General features: G+C 34.3%; 1 protein-coding gene and 1 pseudogene across 2 annotated transcripts in view; both read left to right on the top strand.

Annotated features, from left to right (window-relative positions):
• The first annotated feature begins 694 nt into the window (after nucleotides 1-694).
• Nucleotides 695-1,315, top strand: LOC311176710 (ribosomal protein uL30-like; annotated as a pseudogene). Its single transcript has one exon. The product of its transcript is annotated as a ribosomal protein uL30-like (transcript).
• A 903-nt stretch (nucleotides 1,316-2,218) lies between these two features.
• Nucleotides 2,219-24,580, top strand: part of ATG4C (autophagy related 4C cysteine peptidase) — a gene marked incomplete at both ends in the record, with an annotated part of 42,665 nt that continues 20,303 nt past the window's right edge. The window contains 6 exons of the mRNA XM_084241911.1: nucleotides 2,219-2,294; nucleotides 5,672-5,755; nucleotides 9,296-9,529; nucleotides 11,346-11,676; nucleotides 14,043-14,113; nucleotides 20,217-20,353. Coding sequence (XP_084098037.1) covers nucleotides 2,219-2,294; nucleotides 5,672-5,755; nucleotides 9,296-9,529; nucleotides 11,346-11,676; nucleotides 14,043-14,113; nucleotides 20,217-20,353 — 933 coding nt within the window. The remainder of the gene's footprint in view (nucleotides 2,295-5,671; nucleotides 5,756-9,295; nucleotides 9,530-11,345; nucleotides 11,677-14,042; nucleotides 14,114-20,216; nucleotides 20,354-24,580) is intronic.

Raw genomic sequence — 24,580 nt, 5'->3', positions numbered from 1 at the left:
TCCTGTTTGACACCAGTTGCTCGGAGGATAAAGAACAAACTTCTTAACATGGTCTGTAAGGCCCTATGTGCTCTGATCCCTGTCTAACCCTATGGCCACATCTTGTTCCCTTTTTTTTAACTTTCTGTTCTCTGGTGACATTAGTTTTTTTAAATTCTTCTTACAGACTATGCTTTTTCCTGCCTCAACTATAATGTATAATTAGTAGCCTTTAATACATATTGTAAAATGGAATGTCTATTGTTAGATAAATGAATATATCAGTACTTTTGAGTAGATATTTATAACCCTAAAAGGGTAATGTTCTGTGCAACATTGTTTTCTTGAAAAGTAAACTGCCTATGAATTATTGCAAATAAGCTTAAAGATTTTCAGTTATAATTTGTTCCTCTTTTAGATTATATTACACATCTCAATTTTCCCTCAAGTTAGTTTAAAACAAACACTTATGAACTACATTCATTCTTATTTTAAAGTAAGAAAACATTTTTCTTTTGTAAATGTACACTATTCTATTTTTTTAAATGCTGCAGTATTGAGATAGGAAGAAAATGTAGGAATTGCCTCTATGTAAAAATAAAACAACTATTAGACTTAATATGAAAGGAGGAACAATTAGTTTAAATGGAAGTCTCCATTTGAAGATACTTATTTTTATAGGATTTCAAATCAGAGTAGCTGCAGTGCTGGAAAGATGGTGGAGCAAGAGCAAAGGAAAAAGATCCCTTTGGTTCCAGAAAATCTGAAAAAGAGGAAGGTTTTTCAGGCCCTCAAAACCACCCAGGCAAAGCAGGCAGTTTTGGAAAAGAAGAGGAAAGGGAATGAACTCAGATTTAAGTGAATATAGTGGTTCCTGCATGGTTCTTGGTGGTAACAATGTGACCAAGTATACCTCAGAAGACTAGACATGAAAACTCATGTCTTGGAAATGCCAGATAAACATTCTTTGGCTTTGTTGTAAAGGACTAATCAGGTGAGTTTACTGATGTAGAGGACCACTGCAAGACTTGACCTGAAAAAGATTTCCAGGGGTGTCTTTGTCAAAGCGACCCTCCAGTCATAAAAATGCTTCTTACATGGAATGTTTTGTGATGTGAGAATTTCCAAATCTGAAATATGTCAGGAAACTCATCTTGAAATGTAGACAAGCCAAGGTTAAGAATAAGACTATTTGACAGACAACACCGAGATTGAGGAGCTCTTGGGAAAATTTGGTGTCATTTACTTGCAAGACCTCATTCGTGAAATTGCCTTCCCTAGGAAGTATTTCCAGGTGATCTCAGGGTTATTGTGCTCTTTCCACCTCTCATCATAGCATGGCCCATCACACTACCAAGAACAGAATGGGCTTTCTCAAGAATATGGGCTCTCTTGGCTATCCAGGTGAACTATGCCCAGAATGTTTGAAAATACAAAGCATTGAGAGCATGTGTTTTTGTTTTTGAATTTGTTGTCCATGTCTTCAAAGAAGATTGTTTTCTGCCTTATTTTCAGAAACTGGAGAGAAAGGGGGAGGGAAAACCTAATGTTCACGCAGGCACTTCTCATTACAGTCTGATTCTAAGGAAGAGTTTCCCTGTGTTTTCCAGATTGGCCTCTGCTACCTCCTCTGAAAAGAGTGAAGGACTAATGTCATGGAAGGGAGTCCTGTTTTGTCAAATCTTGTATCTTGGGGTTTAATGATGGTGAATGAAAACCCACGCATTTGTACAAGAAAGCAATGGACCATGCCCAGGGCATACTTGAACCTGGGTGTTTCAAGGGTTTTGTTTTGGAAAGAGCTTAAAATATAACTAAAAGAGCACAAAATCAGTAAGAGAAAAAAAAATTTCAAATTACCTTCCCTAATTACAAATAAAACTAATAGTGGATAATCTCATAAACAGCAAAGATGGATTGTGTTTCTAAATTTATTTATTATATTTAATTGTGAATAATTGGGCAAGATTGGTATGTGATAATTTTATTGCTTTGTATGTGGTTTTAGGTGCTTTATGTAATTAAAATAGTCATAGGATATATTCTGTTCAGCCAAATGAGAACTTGGTTAGATCATTTTTAGTTCAAGTTGTATCTAATCACTTGAGTAACCTTAGCAGGTGTGTCACCATATAATATGTACTTACTACTTCCTTTTTTTTTTTTTTAAGTCAATACTAAAAACTAAACCTTTCAGAAGCATGCAACCAAGTGATGGCTTTTTACTTAAAATTTGAATATGGAGGCCACAGGAACAGATGAAGTTGACAAGTTAAAAACTAAATTTGTATCTGCTTGGAACAACATGAAATATAGTAAGTATAAGGTTTTAAAATTGTATGAATCCAAGACATGTATCATCTTCCTTATTAAGTTATTGACAAAAATACTTGTGGTTCTTTGTGAATGAAATAGTTCTATAAGGAATAAGACTGTCACCCAAAGAAAGTGTCAAGTTATGATAAACATTGCTTAGAAACACAAGCATACTATGTGGTCCCTCCCCAATGCCTTTTCTAGAAGATATTTTCCTTTCTCCATTGTATGGTCTTGTCTCCTTTATCATAGATTAACCTGTCCATGTATGTGTGGTTTTTTCCTGGGCTTTCACTTCTAATCCATTGTTCTATTTGTCTGTTTTTGTTCTAATACCATACTGTTTTGATTACTACCACTTTGTAGTAGAGTCTGTAGTCAGAGAGCATGATCCCTCCATATTTCTTCTTTCAGGATTGTTTTGACTATTCAGGTTCTTTTGTGGTTCCATCCAAATTTTAGAATTATTTGTTCTATTTCATTGAAAATGGCATTGGGATTTTCATAGGGATTGCATTGAATTTGTAAATTGCTTTTGGTAATGGCCAATTATACAATATAGCCACAATGTATATCTTCCAATTCATTAACACTGGATGTCTTGCCATTTCTTTGTGTCTTCTGCTGATATATCTTTTAACAATGCCTTACAGTTTTTAGTGTATAGGTTCTTCATTTACTTTGTTAAGTTTACTCCCCGGTATTTTATCCCATTTGATATGATTGTGAAAGGTATTTTTTTCTTAATTTATTTGTTCTAATTAATGTGTATAGAAATGCAATAGATTTTGGTATATTGATTTTGTATCTTGCCACATCACTTTATTCATTTATTATTTCTAGTAATTTTTTGAAGTCCTTTGGTTTTTTTTTAAGATTTATTTATACATACAAGAATTGGGTTACAGACCAGAGTTGTAGGGGGTGAGAGGATTCACCAGAGACAGAGTGGGGAACAGAACCGGCAGATCAACTGAAATACACTGCTGAGGGGAGCAGTGGGCAAGTCAGGAGAGGTCTGCTGCTGCATGTGGGTAGCTCCCTGGCCAGGGATTTAACTCATGCTACCGTGGTTGCAGCTAGCTTCATAGGTTGCGTCTTAATCCCTTGCACCACTAGGGAGGCCCTCCTTTGGATTTTTTATGTATATCATTATGGCATATGCAAATAGTAATTGTTTTACTTCTTCTTATCCAATTTGGATCTCTTTCACATCTTTGTTGCCTAATTGCTTTGACTAGAACTTCTAAAGTTATGATGAACAAGTGGTCAGATTGGGAATCTCTATTTCTGATCTTAAGGGAAATATTTTCAGTTTTTCACCATTTATTATGATGTTAGCAGTAGGAGAAATACTCAGTTGAGTCTGGTCAACCCATAGAACTGTGTGAGATAAGAAAAAAATTTCAAGTTTAGGATGGTTTACTGAATAGATATAGATAACTGAAATTCTGTTGTAATCTTTAAAAAAATTTTTAAAGATTTATTTATTTATGCATACAAGAGCTGGGGTGTACAGGCCAGAGGTGCAGGGGGGTGAGAGGATTCACCAGAGACAGAGTGGGGAACAGAACAGGCAGATTGACTGAAATACACTGCTGAGGGGAGCAGTGGGCGAGTCAGGAGAGGTCTGCTGTGCCATGTGGGTAGCTCCCTGGCTGGCTGGGGATAGAACTCGTGCTGCAGAGGCTGCAGATTGCTTCATAGTGCTGTGTTTAACCCCTTGCGCCACCAGGGAGGCCCTAAAATTTTTTTTTGTAATTGAAGGAAAGTTAAAGTAAAATGAACAAATCTTAAAAGTTTGTGGATTTGATTTTCCATTCTTTCTTTTTCACCACCAAATCCAGATACTTGTACTGTCTTTATTGTAAAATACATCTCTTTTACTTATTTGTATTATAGTACTTTTGGGAACATTTTCATAAAAATCATAAGATGTAAAGAAATACATGAAATTGGTAATATTGTTTTTGGGAAAAGATGTTGGTGTCAGGGAAGCTGGAGGAGAATTTGTACCTTTTAATTTTATATTTTAAATTTTTTTATGGCTTTTACATATTTATTTATTTATATTTATTTATTTTTAATTTTTAAATTTTTTAAAAAAGATTTATTTACTTTTATATAAGGACTGGGGTACAGGCGAGAGGCACGGGAGGGTGAGAGAATTCACTAGAGACAGAGTGGGGAACAGAACAGGCAGACTGATGAAATATACTGCTGAGGGGAACAATGGGCTGACAGGAGAGGTCTGCCGCGCCATATGTGTTGCTCCCTGGCCGGCCGGGAATTGAACCCGCACTGCAGAGGCTGTGGACAGCTTCACAGCACTGCGCTCAACCCACTGCGCCACCGGGGAGTCCCTATTTTTAATTTTTTAAAATTAATTTTTTTTATTTTTACATCGTTGTTCATTTTTAAACAATATTTGCTTTCCCCCATCTCCTCAGGTGTAGTCCCCATAGAGTTTTCTTTACCAATGCACCTTTGTACCATCACCTCAGTCCCCTCCGCTCCTCCCGCCCTCCCTCTCATCCCTCTCCTTCCTCCTCCCCTGCAGGATGTCTCTGATTTATAATTGTCTGTTTTTCTTTGTTGTGTTTTGTACTGTTACTATTTTTTTACACTGATGTCTTATTTGGTTCCCCTATATTCCTGCTATAAGTGAAACCATCCAATATTTTTCTTTTTCCTTCTAGCTCCATCCATGTTGCTGCGAATGGCATGAGTTTGTCTTTTTTGATTGCTGAATAATATTCCATTGTGTATATGTACCACATCTTCTTGTTCCAGTCATCTATTTTTGGGCATTTGGGTTGTTTCCAGGTTTTACCTATTGTAAATAGTGCTGCAATAAACATAGGGGTACAGGTTGTACCTTTTAATTACATATAAAACATATGACCTGTTTGAAAATAAATTACAATTAAGGTTAACTTTTAAATGCTATTTAAGTGGATAGAATGTGGCTAAAATATTTATTTGAAAGTAGCATTATTGACCTGTAATATTGACCTGTATTTTTTTTTAAGATTATTTATGCATACAAGAGCTGGGGTACAGGCCAGAGTTGTGTGGGGTGAGAGGATTCACCAGAGACAGAGGAGGAAACAGAACAGGCAGATTGACTGAAATACACTGCTGAGGGGTGCAGCGGGCAAGTAAAGAGAGGTCTGCTGTGCCATGTGGGATGCTCCCTGGCTGGCAGGGGATCGAACTTCTGCTGCAGATTTTCAATTCATTGTCCCAATACTTTGCTACTTTGAACAAAATGTATATCCATACTTGAGAATTGCTGATTTGAAATTAAATACTGACAGACTATTAATCTGAAACCCTTTAACTACAAAACTATTTTTTTTTTGTTGTTGTTTAGGTTGGGTGTTGAAAACAAAGACATATTTTAGTAGAAATTCCCCTGTATTATTGCTTGGAAAATGTTACCATTTTAAATATGAAGGTAAGTGCTAAATTTGTAACCCCTTGCAATTTGAGGCCTTTTGTGAATCCATATAAATTTTAATATATATTTTTTCAATGTCTTTGAGAAATATTGCTGATATTTTGATTTGGAGTGTGTCCAATTTATATATTATTTTTTAGGCAGGATAGTAATTTTGATTATATTGATTCTCTCCATCTAAGTACATGGGATAGACTTCCACGTTCTGATGTTAATCTCTAAGTCTTTAATAATATTGCAGTTCTCATTCTATAGGTCCTTTACCTCAATTAGGTCAATTTCCAGTTATTTAATTCTTTTTGAAGCAATTATAGCTATTTTCTTGATTTCTTTGCTGCTGATTTTTTTTTTTTGTATGTAAAAACAGTTACGGATTTTGTATGTTGATTTTGTAACTGGCCACTTTGCTATAGTCATCTTTTGTTTCTAATAACTATTTGGTGGAGTCTTTAGGATTTTCGATCTTGTGTGAATATTGATAGTTTCACTTCTTTTCACACCTTTATTTCCTGTTTTTTTCCTAATAGGTCTGGGCTTTTTCCCCTATTATGTAGAAACTTTCTGGTCATTCCTTTCATTCTGCTAACGGTTTTAGTCAAGTTACTTTAGCTAGTATCTCTCATTCTGATGGATAGTTTTGTTCAGTTTTTTCAATTCTCTTCCAATGTGAAGGCATTCTGATATCTGAAGTTCTGATAGCTGACAGTTCTAAGTGCTTAGAAAATAGTGGCTTTCAGTCACAATGATTTTACCATCCTCTGAATCATCTACAATGAATTAATTCCTAATGACAAATAAGATTTTTAAACTTGATATTCTGCCTCCTAATTATTTAATTTCTAGTTATATTAGGACATGTTTACAAACATTAGATTATTTTAGCTATGCTAAATCCATCCTGATCTTTTAAAGTTCTAAATTTATCTTGCTGTCTTTTCTGAACTACGAACCTTTCTCTTCACATGATGTGAATTTTTCTTTCCAATGTAAGATGTAATGCTGTGTGTACACTGTTATGTCAAGGCTTTTAATATTAGAAATCCAAATGGTTCTTCCTGTTAGAATTATCTTGACCAAATACCAAAGTTAAAAAAAAAATTACAGAGTATCTCTTAGCTATTTTTAAGAGAGGCAATAGGAACTTTATCTTACTTTTAGTAAGCCTCACCTTTCTACAGACACAACATTCCTGGCTGGTTAGAATTTTTCTACTTTTTTTTTTTTTTTAAATGTTTCAGGACACAGTGGAACCAGAGATCATTAAGGAAAGATTATTTTATTGCTTATAATTTGGGATTATCTCTAGAATACCAGTTCTATTTTCAGGACCAAAATGATTTAATATAAACTGAGCAGAGATAAGATTTTTTCCTTCCTAATTTTTGGGCTAAGAGCATCAGTATACAATCAGTCTATCCTGGAGACAAAATAGTTCATGGAAAAGAGGGAAAAAAATTCTTAAGTAGAGGCAGTAACATAGAGACTAGAAATAATAAAAGCTTTTTCTGAACTGAAACCAGCCCACAGATGAAAGTTTGCCTAGGGATCTCTCTGTAGGATGTAAAGAAGGCCATGAAAGTGAGATATTAAGGAATCTTACTATGTGTGCTCTTGGTTTTTATGCTGTCTGTGCTGTTTTCAGGATATGTGTTGCTCCAGATCTTGCCAACATTATGCTCAAATGTTGTGGAAAAATAATTTAGAATTTTTTGAAATGTGACATTTGCCATTTACTAAAAAAAGGCATGCAGGAAAAATTGAGGAGCTATTTAGAGATTCAGTGAAACAAAAGTTGGGCATTTTCCAGATTTTGTTCTATTATTGATTTTTAATTTTATTCCATTATGGTCAGAGAAAATACTTTTATGACTGTAATATCTTTGAAATTAATGGAACTTGCTTTATGGTCTAAATATGGTAACCTGGTAAATGTTCTTTATGTGTTTGAAAGAATATGTGTTAATTGTAGTTAGGTCAAGTGGGTTGAAACTGTGTTCAAGTTTTCTTGTTATGTCCTACAAGTTTCTTTCAATCATTGTGGGAGGTTATTTAATTATAAATGTGGGTTTGTCTACTTCTGTTTTCCAAAAGTGGAAATTTTGGACCTATTTATAGTAACATGTTTAATTTCCAGGCAATTTTTAAAATTTGTATTTAACTTTAAATTCTAATATTGAGAGAAATTAATTGATAATAGGGACTTGGCATTTGTTTTCATTGAAACTGTATGCTGCCATTTAGCTCCACTAAGCTAAATATGTATTAACTTTAATTGATTGTACTTTTTTCAGGATGAACTTGAAGGTATAGGATTTATGAAGAATAATAAAACTGCTTTAACATCCTGCAAAAGGGCTTTAGAAATTGAACTACTTGGACTTGAGAGTTGTAGGCATACTTAATCTACTCACCTATTCACCCACCCAAACCAACATTTATCAGGATCTACTTGTGCTAGGCACTGCATGCTGAGATTATAAAGTTGACTTACCATCGTCTGTTTAGACTTCTGAGTAATCAAGAAATGTTCATTCATTTTAAACACTTAGTGATTTGCAAATTATTGGGTACTGATTGTAGTTTTTATATAGGAATTAGTGATGATCATTTTGGAAAAGTCTTCAAAATAGGTGGATGGCAGCAATTTAAAAAAGTCTTTGATAGGTGGATGGCAGCAATTAAAAAAAAAATTGTATTTCAACAAAAAAGTTTAGCTATATATATATATTTTAAAGATTTATTTATTTATTTATTTATTTATTTATTTATTTATTTATTTATGCAAGCACTGGGTACAGTCAGAAGCGCGGGAGGGTGAGAGAATTCACCAGAGCCAGAGCGGGGAACAGAACAGACACTGACCAAATACACTGCTGAGGGGAGCAGCAGGCGGCAGGAGAGGTCTGCACGCCATGTGGGACCCTCGCCCGGCAGCCGGGGATTGAACCAGCACTGCAGAGGCTGCGGGCAGCTTTGCAACCCAGCGCTCAACCACTGTGCCACTGGGGAGGCCCTAGCTATATATTTTAAGAATTTTATGTTCTTACTCTGTAGCTTGTTTTGTTTTTATAATTTGAGTTTAAATACTCATAACAACAAGCATACTAGTTTTCAGAACTAGCTCATATGATTTATGTGCATTTTTACATATTGACATATCAGGATATTTTTATTTGCAAATCTTATTTCAGAGAGCTGTAATATCTATCCTGAGACAAATGAAGCAAAATGATATTTTTATTTGACCCCCTAATAAAAGAGTTGACTATACTTGAAATATAAGATGTCGTTGTTAACAACAGTATTAATGCTAATACTTTATATTAGTGCTAGAGCATATAAAGCATTTCAACATTCATTCTCATTTGATGTTCTTAACAGTGATTAGGCAGAATAAGCTTTATCTTCATTTAAGTAGAAAATAGATTAGAAAGATTATGACATACTCCCTATCTTAGGCACAGCATGGGAATAGAATACTATCATTGACATTTCTTTATATATATTTATAGTATCATTTATACTTTTATTTTGTAGATGAAAATAAACTGTTACCTGCAAGATCAAGATGTACAATAGAAGATCATGTAATTGCGGGAAATGTAGATGAATTTCGTAAAGATTTTATTTCAAGAATATGGCTGACTTACAGGGAAGAATTTCCTCAGATAGAAGGCTCTGCTTTGACAACAGACTGTGGTTGGGGCTGTACATTAAGAACTGGACAGATGCTGTTGGCTCAAGGACTCATACTACATTTTCTTGGTAGAGGTAAATCAAGTCTCTCTCTTTAAAAATTTGTTGTCTAACTTGCAAACTGTATAGAATTCCCCTGGATTAATTTCTTAACTTCCTGATGTCTTTTAAAGTTGTAACTAATCTAGTATATCTTTACTGAATGAGCCAGGTATCATATTTAAATTTTGATTATTCCTCTTTCAAAAATAAATGCTAAAAGTACCTATTTTTCTTGGCTACCACCATAAATGAGTTCAATTTTTAGTAGTCTTTGGTTTTTTGTTGTTTATTATTTCTTTCCTTTTGATTGAATACTTAAATTTTCAGTACCATTGAGCAGGCAAATATACTTTGAGCAGATAATATCTTTACATTATTTAAATCTTAAGATTTTTACACTGGATTCTTAATTTTTTTGCTCTATATACCAATAATGCTTTAGAACTTTTGTTTTTAATAATATGATTAGGTGTTTTCTTAACAAGGTCTTCATGATTAGTCTTTTAAACTCTCAAAATTATCATTGTTACTGTCTTACATGTATCAGTTTTTTCCTGATGTGTCCCCCATTACTATTATGATGTGTACATTTGTAGGATAATTTTAGTTTACCATTTTAGGATAATATACCTAGTCGTTAGCATATTTTTGAGGTGTTGGAAAATTTCTCTGCAATGCTTGGCAAATATTTAGTAACCTTTTCATAAGGATTATTGATGAGTTTTTGAGACAGTTTACTCAAGTGGTATGGATAATGCAAGGAAAAGAATTTTAGACATTTTCTGAGATGATTTATTTGTTTTCTGAGGTTTATTTATTTATGCAATTATAGGCAAGAATTGGAATATTTTTCATAGTCCTGACGAGATCTCTGAAACTGTGACTCATTTTGTTAAAATTGTATGTTTGGGGACTGTCTTGTTATATAAAACATTGAAGTAGTGAATATATTTGATTTTCTTGGGATCTTTGATTTTTATTGACTTCATTTATTAACTTGTCATTTACTAAAGAATTAGTATTATTCCCTAAACAATGATTACATTATTCTGAAAGGAGTATACGAGAAAAAAACATTGTGAAAAGAAATTTAAAACTTTCATGGTCAGGCTTCTATTTTAACACATAACCAGTCTACTTTCTGAAGTTATTCTCTCATGAATACTGTGAATGTTAGTGAATATGTTTATTGTGCCTTTGGGTAGGCAAGACTGAATGTCTGATAAGCAGTACTAGTAATGGACTACAAAAGTTTTTATTCCATCTCAGAAAATGTCAAATAAAAGAAAGAAAACTGCAGTCCAGAATTTTTCATTTGTACCTGAATTTGCTATTTTTTTCTCTTTCATTTTGATATTTTTTTCATGATAATATGTAATACATTCTCATTGGAAATCTTGGGAACTACAGAAAAGTGCAGAGAAAAATATTACCACTCAAAATAAACATCAATAATATATTGACAAATTTTCTCTGCTTGTACCTTTGTTTTTTAAAAGCAATTTTATTGGAATATAATCTACATACCATAAATTTATGCATTTAAAGAACTGATTCAGTGGTTTTTAGCGTATATTAACAGAGTTCTGCAACCATTATCAGAATCTAATTTTAGGACATTTCATCAGTCCTACATTAAACCTCATACCCATTTAGTAGTCACTCCCAATTACTGTATCTCCCCAATAGACAACCATTAATCTGCTTTCTGTCTCTGTAAATTTGCCTATTGTTGAGTTTACTATTTTAGTTTAGTAACCCGCATGGCTTTAAATGTACTTATTTTAGTAGTATTGTGAAAGTCTAACTATTTAAAAGATCTGAACACCTTGCTTTGGAACTACTATAGCTTGGACCTGGCCTGATGCTTTGAACATTGAAAATTCAGACTCTGATTCATGGACTTCCCACACTGTAAAAAAATTTACTGCATCATTTGAAGCATCGCTTTCAGGGGAAAGAGAACTCAAAACCCCCAAAGTTTCTCTGAAGGAAACACTTGGGAGATATTCTGATGATCATGAAATGCGAAATGAAATTTATCATAGAAAAATCATCTCTTGGTTTGGTGACTCCCCTTTGGCTGTCTTTGGCTTACATCAACTAATAGAATATGGGAAGAAATCTGGGAAAAAAGCTGGAGATTGGTATGGACCAGCTGTGGTTGCTCACATTTTAAGGTAAAATTGTTTTATAATTTTTCATCTTAGCACAGAGTTCCTCAAGTTCAGAGACAATGATTTTGGGGGTCGAACTTAGTGGTAGAGCATTTGACTGCAGGGGATTTTTACAGTGCACATCTATCATTAGAAATTTTATTTATTTATTTATTTTTAATAGAGGCATGTTTTATTTATTTATTTGTTTGTTTGTTTGTTTTTGTTTATACATGCACTGGGTACAGTCAGAAACGCGGGAGGGTGAGAGAATTCACCAGAGCCAGAGCGGGGAGCAGAGCAGGCAGAAGGACCGAAGTACACTGCTGAGGGGAGCAGCGGGCGGCAGGAGAGGTCTGCGCGCCATGTGGGACCCTCCTCCGGTGGCCGGGGAGCAGTGGGGGGGGGATCGAACCGGCGTTGCAGAGGCCGTGGGCAGCTTGGCAACCCAACGCTCAACCGCTGCGCCACCGGGGAGGCCCTATCATTAGAAATTTTAAGGTCTAACTGAATAAAAATGTACATAAAGGAGCTTTCACTTACTAATAGTGAGAAAATAATACATGTTGTGACTAGTTATATTTTATCTACTGACAATTTTTTTTCTCTTGCTCATGGATACAGATGTCCAAGTTCTCTTTCTAACCAAGTTTTCCTTAGACTACATATTTGAAATATTCTAAAAACTAACAAATCTTTCAATCTTGGAATATGCACAACATTGTAGATTTTTTTTTAAATAGTATAACCTGGAGACTTTAATGTATTGAGAGTATAATGAAATGTTGGTATTTTCAAAATTTCTTTGCACACATCAAATTTTTATGTATTGTAAATATGGGATTACTCATTTTATAATTATATTGAAATAAAAGTCAAAGGTCTATGCCACTCAGAATAGTTAGAAAAAAGTCAAAAGTTAAATTTTACTATATCTCAGATTTTATATGTGATTTATTTGGATACTACTAAGTTTTAAAAAAAATTGTCTTGTTATTATAATCAGAATCATTAATATGTTATTGAGGTATAATATTATAAAGTCGTTCCACTTAAAATCAAACATGAATTTGAAATTATTGCAGTCTTTTGCATATTAACATGCCTTTATATTTTATTGACCACATGCTTCCAACTGAAAAAGTATTTTCCTAAAGTTATTAAATGAACTGTTAATATCAAGTTCAGCTTGATATGACATTTGTAAAAATATAATCATAAAACATAGTTTCTACTCTTTAAGATCTCTTCTATAACCTAGGAATCAAACATCTTTTTCTGTAAAAGGCCTGATAGTAAATGCCTTAGGCTTTGTGGACCTTTTATGGGTTTTATTGCCCATTTTTCTTTTGTTTGCTTGCAAAACTTTTAAAGCTGTAAAAACCATCTTAATTTGTAGATTACACAAAAGCAGGCTACAGGTCATTTTTGGGTGATAGTTTGTCAATCCTTCTTCTATATTAACAGATACAAATATGCATAAAATTCATGCTAAAAAAGTATAAAGATATAGGTAAATAAGAATATATTTCCCCAATTTGTATATTTTTAAAACCAACATTATTGTGATTTTTTAATATCATGTGCATCATTGAGATTATACTCTTGTTATATTCACTTAAAATATTTTTAAATCCATAGTTTAACTGATAGAATTCTAGGGCTTGAAATTTGGAAATATACTTATTCAGGTAATGTGGGTTTTTGAGTGAAGGAAAAAAAGTCATGCTATTGTTGAAAGAAAAGAAAAAAAACTTCAAATGTTCCAGAGAACAACAATACAGAATTCAATGCTAATTAGTAATTTAAGTTAATGTGGAACCAACCTTGAAACATATGTAATACCACTTATAAGAATATGTTAAATAAAGCCAAGTAAGTGGTTGAGAGAAGTCCTTTTTGGAGGGTAGGGTTTACAGCTTTATGCCCAAGAACTTCTGTACATATTTGTATTTGATGTTTTAATGTTCTTTGAGTAATTTAATGTTAGTATTCAACTTTGAAAAAATTGACCTGGTTTCTTTCCTTTTTTTTTTTTTCTTTTCTACTCTGCAGTGTTTATTGAATCACTATTTCTTTTCTTTTTCTTCTTTTTTTAAAAATTGAGATAACTTTGATTTACAGTACTATATGTGATTCAGAGATGCAGTGTCCCACTTCTTCAGATGCGTGTCACCACACCATACCCACCACAGGAGACACCCATAGTCCTCCACCATAGTCCGTTTCTGACCTGATTTCTGATACCATTCAGATGATAGTTTTAAAAGCAGTGTGGGTTAAATAGAAAAGTCAGGAAAATGCCTTTCCCCTTAAATTAAATTAAATCTCTAATTACTAAAAGGAAATGCTAGGTAAGAATTTAAAAAATGATGCTTGTTACTTTCTAGAAAAGCTGTTGAAGAAGCAAGACACCCTGATTTACAAGGAATAACTATTTATGTTGCACAAGATTGTACAGGTAAGGAATATATATCATTTTAATTTTTTTCTGTTTATTTGGTCAGACTTTTCATATTTTTTTAGCTTATCCCAATTATACTGGAATATAAAGTTTATCCCAAATATACCAATATTAATCACTTATGATTATGAAAGTAGGGACCATTTTTATTTCTACATAGTACTCTATAAATAGTAGAATCTTATTAAATGTTCCTTGACATACTATAAATTATTAACTGCAATGTTAAAATAAATTTTAAAGAAAATCCCAATATTTCAAATGAGTTCTTTGAAACAGATAGATGAGAAAATTTAAAATAGGTAAATATACTTGGGCTGATATGATTCAGATACCATATCTTATTGGTGGATAATGTGTCAAGGAAGGAAAATTCTCAGTTTGAGTGATTTTCTCTCTAGTCCCTTTAGCCAACCATCTGATAACAACGTAGCCATTGTCCATAACTTTACCTTTTATTGTTTTGGTTTTTCTGTTTAATGACCAGTGTCAATAATAATTTTGAAATTCTGTTGGGGAAAGGCCTTGGTTTCCTAATAAAATAAAATAAAATAAAATAAAATAAAATAAAAGTCCCTCTAAAATAAATCACCTTACGCTGTTAGTATTTTTTATAGAAATGCTATTAATAGAATAAAATATATTAATGTCTTGAGGAAGTTAAATAGATCTCAGTCATATTTGTTATAAGAGACTTTACAAAATGCTTAAGGGTACCCTGTTAACTGACTTGTGTTTGTAGTGTGGAAAGAATGGCTACTAAAGTATACATGCATTTTCTTTGGCTTTTTGTTAAGGTTAGTTAGATTTTTTTTTTTTTTTTAAAGTTTTCAGTTTTTTTTAAAAAATATTTATTTATGTATTTATACAAGCACTGGGTACAGTCAGAAGCGCGGCAGGGTGAGAGGATTCAGCAGAGCCAGAGCGGGGAGCAGAGCAGGCAGAAGGACCGAAGTACACTGCTGAGGGGAGCAGCGGGCGGCAGGAGAGGTCTGCACGCCATGTGGGACCCTCCTCTGGTGGCCGGGGAGCAGCCGGGGACCGAACCCGCGCTGCAGAGGCCGCGGGCAGCTTCGCAACCCAGCGCTCAACCGCTGTGCCACCGGGGAGGCCCAAGGTTAGTTAGTTTTTAAAGAAAGATTGATCGCCACTATTCCAGCCATATGAAAATAAAAGCTGTAAATTTTCAAATGACTTATATGAATTTTTCAGGAACTTTTTTTTTTCACATAGGAATTCTTGCAAATAAAATTTGCTTTATTAACAGATATAATTAAGCTAAAGAATGTGCTTAAATAAATTTATGAATTTGCCTTTGTGCTTTTATTGATAACAGTTAGCCTTGGTCTTTAAGTGTAATGAAAGTTCCTCATTATATATAAGTGGTTTGTGTAATTTGAAGTAGTTCTTAAAATTTTTAACATTGATGTTTTAAGAGTCCTTACAGGGGAGTTTATGTTAGTGTCCTGTGTTTTGACAGATTGTGCAGTTAGAAATTAGGTGAAGCAAGAGTCTATCAATAATTTTTTCCTTTCTATTTTCATTAGTGTTTTTAAAGTTTCTGTTCTCCTTATGCTGAAAGTATTCACTTTCTCCTCCCATTCTTTATTCTTTCCCTTTGTAATTGCATCCCTTTCCATTGCTGTAAGTAGTTAGAACTGTGCACTCACTATAAACTAGGACTTTAAAAACATTTCTAGTGTTACTTGTGTCAATATAGATAACTTGTATTATCTGCTGCCCTTCAAGTATCTCCTCCTAGATTTTCTACAGACACTTCAAATTCAGCATGTTTAAAGTAAATTACCATTTCCCTCTGCCCCACTCTTATTTGCTTTGTTTCCTCTCCACTTAGAGTTATCATGTCCATAAGCATACACTCACTCATTCTTTTTTTTTATAATAAATTTTATTTTTATATTCCCCATACAATTGCAACCCCCCCATTCTGACCCCAATCCCTCCCCTCCTGCCCCCCACCCCCCAAAAAGTGTCTCTGGTTCATAGTTTTTTGTTGATTTTGATTTTCACTTTCTTATAGTTATTCATTTTCCTGGTCCCTTATTTAAGTTTTCTAGATTCCTGCTATGAGTGAGACCATCCGGTATTTTTCTTTTTCTTTCTGGCTTATTTCACTGAGCATGATCCCTTCCAGCGCCATCCATGTTGCTGCAAATTGCATGTGTTTATCTTTTTTGAATGCTGAGTAATATTCCATGGTATATATGTACCACATCTTCTTGATCCAGTCATCTATTTTTGGGCATTTGGGTTGTTTCCAAAGCTTAGCTATTGTAAACAGTGCTGCTATACACATAGGTGTGCAGGTGCTCTTTGGAATTGATGTTTCTGTGTCCTTTGGGTAAATACCTAGGACACTCACTCATTCTTGACTCTTTTCTCATCATTTATATCTGACCAGCCAAAGCTTACCAAGTATACTTAAAAATGCTTGTGAAATGATAGGTTAAGCCTGTGGATTCCAGAATCAGATTGCCAGGGTTTAATTCTAGCTGCACCCTTATTGGACGTGTTATTTGATATCTCTATGCTTCAGTTTTTTCATTTGCTTAATGGGGATATTTACAGTTCCTACCTCATAGGGCTGTGAGGCTTAAAGTAGGTAATTAGCTCAGGCCACATAATAAGTACTCATTAAGTGTTCAGTATTATTATTTTGGATCCTGCTTTATTCTGTGCTCTATCACTGAAATAAGCTCATTTGAGTTTTTCTTCCAGTTACTACTGCCTCCAGAAAAGTAGACATGCACTCTTTGAGGGAAAAAAGAGGTTATTGGAGGTCTTTAGAGCTGGGAGCTCAGTATTAATGCAGACATTCAGCACCTCCTCCCAGACCTACTGAATCAGAATCTGCATTACTCTAACGCCCCAGATGATCCCTATTCACATTACACTTGGAGAATTATCAATCCATACCATATTGCCTCCTAAAGGATATTACCCATCACTATTAAATGTTTACAATATGCATGCATGGAACTAAGCATTATGCCTATTATGCATTTAATCCACATAAAAACCCTAAAAGGGAACTCCTACAAGAATAATGGACAGGTGAATGTCAATGTCCTACTGGTGATACTACCCTATAGTTTTGCAAGATGTCACCACTAGGGGAAAGGCTCTCTGTAATATCTTTTACAATTATGTGTGAATCTACAGTTATATCAAAATAAATAGGATAATTTTCAAAATCCAAAAAAAAAAAAATGCTTGTGAAATCCATTCTCTTTTCTAGATTGTCATTAGACTCAGAGCAGACTCTTATCTCTAATTTGGGCTTTAACTTGATTTCCCCGTCTTTTCTCCTAATCTGTGAAATCAAAAGAAATTGATTGTCTCCTGATTTAAAGACCTGTGATTGCTCATTAACTCTAATAAAAATTTATCTTAGCATATAAAACACATGAAATCCTTTACAGCTTGACCGGACCTACATTTCCAGCATCACCTCCCAGTGCTCTCTCCCATGGTAATATACGAAAGTACTATCAAGCTTCAGGCCATTCCTTGGACATATTGATAATAATATATTCTTTCATTCCATGCCTTTGAACATACTATTGTCTCTTCTTAGAATGCCCCTTATTATTCCAGTCTCTCTTGTTAACTATTACTCATTCTTTAAGAACACACTCCAAGTTTACTCCTTTGGTGAAGCCTTTCCCAATTCCCATCAGGCAAAATTTCTTTATTTTCCTCACTTTCATGGTTGTTCTGTAACATTTTGGAGTTACCTATTAAATATTACATTTGTAATTCAGTTGCAATACCACTGTGGAGCAGGGATAGGGGAAAAGTATCCAAATTATTTGGTTGGGGTCATTGTTATAGTGAGCCTCTGTTTTAGAATTGAAATGTTTCATCACCCTTACCTATGTTGGAAGTTGAGGAAAAACACGAAAATGACTGTACTTTGAAATTAGCATCTTATTTGCTTTTATACCCCCCCCATCATGGAAAACCTCAGTAAATAGCAGCCCCTCCATACATGTGTGTTGAGTGAAGATAAGACTTTTGACAAAGGAGAAATTGTATATGACAGTGGTATTATTTTGTCTTATGGCAGTATTTATTTGAGTGAGGTGACATCTGTGAAAGGAAAACTCATTTGATTGGAGGGCATTCTAGTTCAGAAAGTTAAAGATGCTGAACTTTGAAAAGTGAGGAAATTTAAAGGTTTATAATTAGAAGTCATTTTTGAAGCATTTACAGAAAGTGAGGTGATAAAATTGAAATGTGGAAAAAACCATTATGACATTTTTGTAGCTTTGGTTTAGACTGACTATAGGAGATGGGGAAGCTGATAAGCAGAAGAATAAGAATTTAATAGCCTATAATCTAAATTTGGAATTTAAAGAGAAAAATTAGGGTACAAATGGCAGAATTTGTTAATCAGCCAACTGTGGAAGAACAGAAGTGTTTAGTTAAACTGACAGGGAGTGTGGGCGTAAAGTAAGTTTTGAATAAACTATTTTGTTGAACAAAACAAAGTTTTCAATATAATTTGCTTCCAGCAAATCTTCCTGTTTGCTTTGAATATTCCATGTAGATTCTTATACCCTCTTTTCCACAGCTCTTATGAAGAATTAAATCTTGCTTAATCTTCTCAGTCCTCATATCACAGAATGTATCAGCAGCATCTGACAATTGACCACTTCCTCCATTTTGTAACACTTGGTTTACTCGGCGTCTAGAACACTATTAACCGATTTCCATTCCACCTTCTTATTCACTCCTTCACTGTCTCCTTTACTGCCTTTACCTTAACTTGCTGAACCCTAAAATTGTTGCTGTGTTGTTTTTTTTTTTAGGCTTTTTTTTTCTGTGCACACAGATTTGAATTCATCTGGTCTCTTGGCTTTACAGAACCATCTGTATACTGTCAACTCCCAAATGTATACGTCCATCCGGAACCTCTCCCCAAATCCAGGCTTTTTGGTTCATATTTGCCTACCTATCCTCCCTACTTGCTTGTCTCATAGTTGTCTCAAACTTAGCATGTCTAAAATTGAATTCTCAATCCTCCTTTCTATATTTCCCCTCCAGAAGTCTTCTAGGTCTTTGTAAATTGCATCTCTTACTCTGTTTGTTTATACCAAAACCTTTCAAATCGCCATGACTCCCCTTTTTCTCTCACATCTTATGTTTACTATACTAGGGAGTTATCTTCAGACTGATCAATTTTCACCACCCCCACATGACCTCATATCAGTCCTGACATTCTCTGCCTTTGTTCAAGCTACTATCATCTCTCGCTGGATTCCTACAATGGCCTTCTAATTGTTTTCTCTTTTGGTTTTCCCCACCTCATCTATCATCAACACAGGAACCAGACTGGTAAATTGTGAATCAGCCATGCCTTTCCTTAAAGAAACTCTTCAGTGGCTTCCTAACTTGCTCAAAGTAAAAATTGGAGTCTTGACAATGGCCTATAAGAATTCACATGATCTGTCTTGGTTATCCCTCAATTTATAACTTTTATTTCCTAACTTCATTTCCTGCTCCTATAGACCTTGCCCACTTCCTTCCAGAGGCACTAGCTTCTTGTTCCTGAAACATGGTACCTATGCGTCTACCTGAAGGTGTTTGCATTTGCTGATCTTTCTACCTGGAATGATTTCCCCCCAGATATCTGGATTATTTGGTTCTTTCTTTCTTAAGTCTTGACTCAAATGTTTGTTTCTCTTCTGACCTTCCTTGCCACCTTATTTTATGTTGCTTCCCTTTTCAACTTTATTTACTTATCTTTCTACCTTTGTTGTTCTTCAAAGCACCTATCATCTTATGTATCTTATATTTTACTTATTTATTATATGGTTCGCTGTATTACAGTATATGCTCTATGATTTTTTTCCATTTTGCTCACTGCTGATATGTCAATGCAATGTAGAAGCTGCTCATCAGGTATCTGTTGAATACATAAGTGAGGTAGGTAAGTATTTTTAACTAGTTAAGCCCTTGATAGTGAAGTGAGATCAGATGACTGACCAGTGCGAGGAGGGAGGAGTAAGGGTAAAAAAGTTTCTGAAAGTCATTTTTTGTAAACTTTAATACATATTCATTATGTTTTTCTCAGTTTACAGTTCTGATGTAATTGATAAGCAGTGCACTTCCGTGGCCTCTAATAATACAGATGACAAAGCGGTTATTATTCTAGTTCCAGTTAGACTTGGTGGAGAAAGAACCAACATCGACTACTTAGAGTTTGTAAAGGTATGAGATAAGGGCTCGATTTTTTAAAGGCGGTGTAACTAATATGAAAAATACAAAAGGTTTTCGGTCTTTTTTTGTTAATTGAGTAGTGATAGATGTAATTGTAGATTTTAAAGTTTGACTTTAGAGAGTTTAAATTTCAATATTACAAGATCAGTTGTGATTTGAAGAGTACAGTGTTCTGTGACAAACTGAACAGCCTTTTATCCTTTGTAGCTAATGAAGGAACCATGCCCAGAACAATAATTATAATCTGTCTACAGTTCCATACTCTTACTTGGGACTTTAAAAAATATATACCTTTGCTTTTTTCATAAAATACACATTAAGCCTCTATTTGGTTAATTTTTGAAACAATCTGATTTTCTATTATTGCTGCATTTTCTCTTAAATCCTGTGCCACCATAAGGTCAATAAAAAGTTATAATGATTATTTATATAGTCAGAAATGATGACAACTTTGCTGTCTTCATATTTACAACTTAAAACCTGATCTGTTTCAGAACACATAATTCTATTTACAGAAGAATCTAATTGCGTTTTCTTGTTCTGGCCATAAAAACAATTTGTCACAAAACTAACTTTTGAGCTATTTAGTTTATGACTGAGATTATAGTGTTTATATTATTTTCATAGGTTTAATAAAATTCCTCATTTTTTTCAAAATCAAAGATGGAATTCCTTTGAGTGGAGTGTTATGGCATATATTAAGCTTGAAATAAAGTCTAGATTTGTATTTTATTATTTAGTAATAATTTTTTCCTCACATGAAACATTATTCCCATACTGTGGTCGCTGTGTATGTAGATAGAACATACATACTCAGGCTAGACTGTGATGATCTAAAAATTTAGGGTAGCCGTTTTCAGTACATGGTATATAGAAGTCTTCTAGCTGCTTATTGGCTTTTCCTAATAATTACTAAAATTTTGGAGGCACACTTGTTACTACTATTAATAATGATATATCAATAATAAAAATTTCCTAGATAAAAATGGAGTTTTGATTTCTAATGTGAGTTCTTTAGTAGTAGTATTGGTGGGATGTGAAAAGTTGTGAACCATTTCATAATTTGAATTCATTGGGGTTTTGGGACTTCTGGCATGTTGTCATGTCTCCAGATTCTAAACAAATCTAAACCAAATTCCCTCTGCTTCTGTAGGAGCATGGGAAGATGTGAGACAATTTTAGAACTGATTCATTTAGGCAAGCTATCCTTCCGGTGGAATGGGCTGCAGATGGCTGTAGCCAATTTGGCTGAGGACTTTGCTGTTTGGTGGTATTGAAAAGTGTTTTTTAGATGGCAGGACTGCCTAATGTACTGGAGTGATTGGCTGGCACCTGTATTATAATGAATCATAGTTAGCTGTTAAGGTAATCCTCTGTACCAGCATTAGAAGTTACTCATCAAATTATTTGTTATGTCTTTTTTTTTTTAAGATTTATTTATTTATACATACATGAGCTGGGGTGCAGGCCAGAGATACGTGAGGGTGGGAGGATTCACCAGAGACAGAGTGGGGAACAGAACATGCAGACTGACTGAAATACACTGCTGAGGGGAGCAGCAGGCGAGACAGGAGAGGTCTGCTTCGCCATGTGGGTAGCTCCCTGGTCGGGGATCGAACCCATGCTGCAGAAGCTGCGGATTGCTTCATAGTGCAGTGCTTAACCCCTTGCACCACCAGGGAGGCTTCTATTGCTCATATTTGTGTAGCACTTTCAAATTTCACATTTGTCTCATTTTGTCCTCACAATAGTTCAGAAGTGGATTGTCTTTATAAAACAGAAAATACAGAAAGAAGTTAAGTCATTTGCTTGAGTTCAGATTACAACCTGGTTAGAGATTACAAACTTCCTATTTTTCCCTAAAATATGGACTTAAAAAAATAATATTTCTTTGAACTTCTAATTTAATTTACATTGTAGTCCACAAAAATGAGAGAGCAGTGACTTTTGAGACATTATAATTTTTCAGTTATCAGATAAAAAATGACTGAAATGGCTGAGTGAAGTAGGTTATATTCTAGGTGATAAGCTTGGTCAGAAGATAATTGGGGCAGTAGTCAAAATGAGAGCGTGTAAAGAGGCATTCACCTAGAAGTGTAAAACTAGTGTGTTTAATAGCCTTAAAAATCTTATGCCTCTCTCTGTTTCTTCTTCCTCTTCCATTTCCTCTTCCTCTTTTTCTTCACATCCATCTTCATCCTCCCCTCCCCCTCTCCTCTTTACCTTATCCCTCCCCCATTTCCTCCTTTTCCTTCAACAACTGTTGTATTTTATTTTCTCTTTCCAAACAGTTGTACATTATACACTCTAAAATTCATTATTGACTTCTATTTTTCAAATGTTTTAATCAAGGGAGTTCCACGGTATTTCAGAGATGGCATCATCTCCTGCTACATCCTCTGAGGAGAAAGAACTTTGGTGTGGTGTTTTATCAGCCTTTACCACATGAGGTTTACTCATTTATTTATTTTTTTAAAGGACCTGGAATGAGGAAAATCCTATATGTTCTTCTTCTTCAGCAAGACAAATTAGGACTTTCCTTTTGACTGATTACTTCAGTCTTATTTATTGCATCATGGATACAGCTCAATAAATTCTCACCACTAGATAACTGTGAAGAAAGCTTTTTAGAAATTGAAAAGTGTTTCAAGTTTCTCAAGATACAGGTTCTTATATGTGGTGGCATTCGCTTCTAAGTGATTATTACTAAATCTGCTCTAGTCTGTTACAAAGGAAATACAGATGTCAAGAACCAAATTCTTCTATTTCTTGGAATCATTCTTTTTCTAAGGAGACTCAGTCATGATTCTTGCTATATATATTTCTTTTTTCCAACTATGTGGGACTTAGAATTTTCACTTCCTCATAGGTCCCTATGTTAGAGACATTGTGTTTCAGTTGATCAGATTGCCTCAGATTAAAAGAAGGCAGTCTAATTGTATTACAGATTTTTATTTAGAATGAAAACAATAGAATCCTTAATGATAAATAACTTATTATCAGGGTTTTTTGGTGTAACTTCATCTTAATTTATTATTGAGTAAACTCAAAATTTAATCTAATCTGCCTTTTCTGTTGTTTACTTCTTTTAGTTGCAGTTCTCCTTACCAAAAAAAACTGATACTTTCACAAGCCTAAAAATATACAAGGTTATTCTTTTTTTTTTAAATTGAGGTCACACTGTTTTACAACACTGTATATGATTTTGGGATAGGGTCACACCTCCTGACATATATGTCACCGCACTACCACATCTGCCACGAAGGTATTTGTACTCCTTTACCATAGACCATTGGGCCCCCTCCTTCCTTTGTCCCTACTCTAGTAGCTTCAGTTAGGCAGATATTTGGCTAGGGTTTGTTTTAGTTTAGTTTTGTGAATTCCTTTGTTTCTGTATATTATACATATAAGTGAAACTGTTTGGTATTTTTCTAACTTATTTATTATTATTTTCTGACTTATGTCACTTAGCACAGTCCCCTCCAGCTCCATCCATGTTGTAACAAATAGCAAAAGTTCATCTTTTTTTACAGCTGAGTAGAATTTCATTGTGTGTAGAGACCATAGTTTTCAAATCCACTGTTTGTCCATGGGCACTTAGGTTGTTTCTATAATGTGGCTATTTTAATAGTGCTGCAGTGAACAAAAGGAGTGCATGTGTTTTTTTTAAATTAGTGTTTTTGCATTCTTTGGGTAGATACCTAGGTGTGGAATTACTGAATCATACAGTAGCTCTAATATTCATATTTTGAGGAACTTCCATACTGTTCCATAGGGGATGGACCAGTCTACATTTCACCAGTTGTGTTTGAGGTTTCTTTTTTCCATACCCTCACCAATGTTTGTTTTTTCTGGTCTTTCTGATATGGGCCATTCTTATGGGAGTGAGTGGTATTTCATTGTGGTTTTGATTTGCATTTCCCTGATGATAAGTGATGTTGAACATTTTTTTCATGTATCTATTGGCCATCTGTATGTCTGGAGAAGTGTCTAGTTAGTTCATCTGCCAATTTTTTGATTGGGTTCTTTGTTTTCTTTTTGTTGAGTTGTAGAGTTTTTTTATAGACCTTGGGTATAAGCCACTTGTTGGATAAGTGAGATGTAAAAATTTCTCCCATTCAGTAAGGTGTCTTTTTCTTTTAATGATAGTTTCTTTTGCTGTACAGAAGCATTTTAGTTTGATGTAGTTCCCATTTTTTACATTGAAGTTGCATTGTT

Source organism: Talpa europaea (genome assembly GCF_964194135.1).
Source record: "Talpa europaea genome assembly, chromosome: 9".
Taxonomy (NCBI): domain Eukaryota; kingdom Metazoa; phylum Chordata; class Mammalia; order Eulipotyphla; family Talpidae; genus Talpa; species Talpa europaea.
The sequence above is the reverse complement of the archived record's forward strand: the minus strand, read 5'-3'. Positions and strand labels throughout refer to the sequence as shown.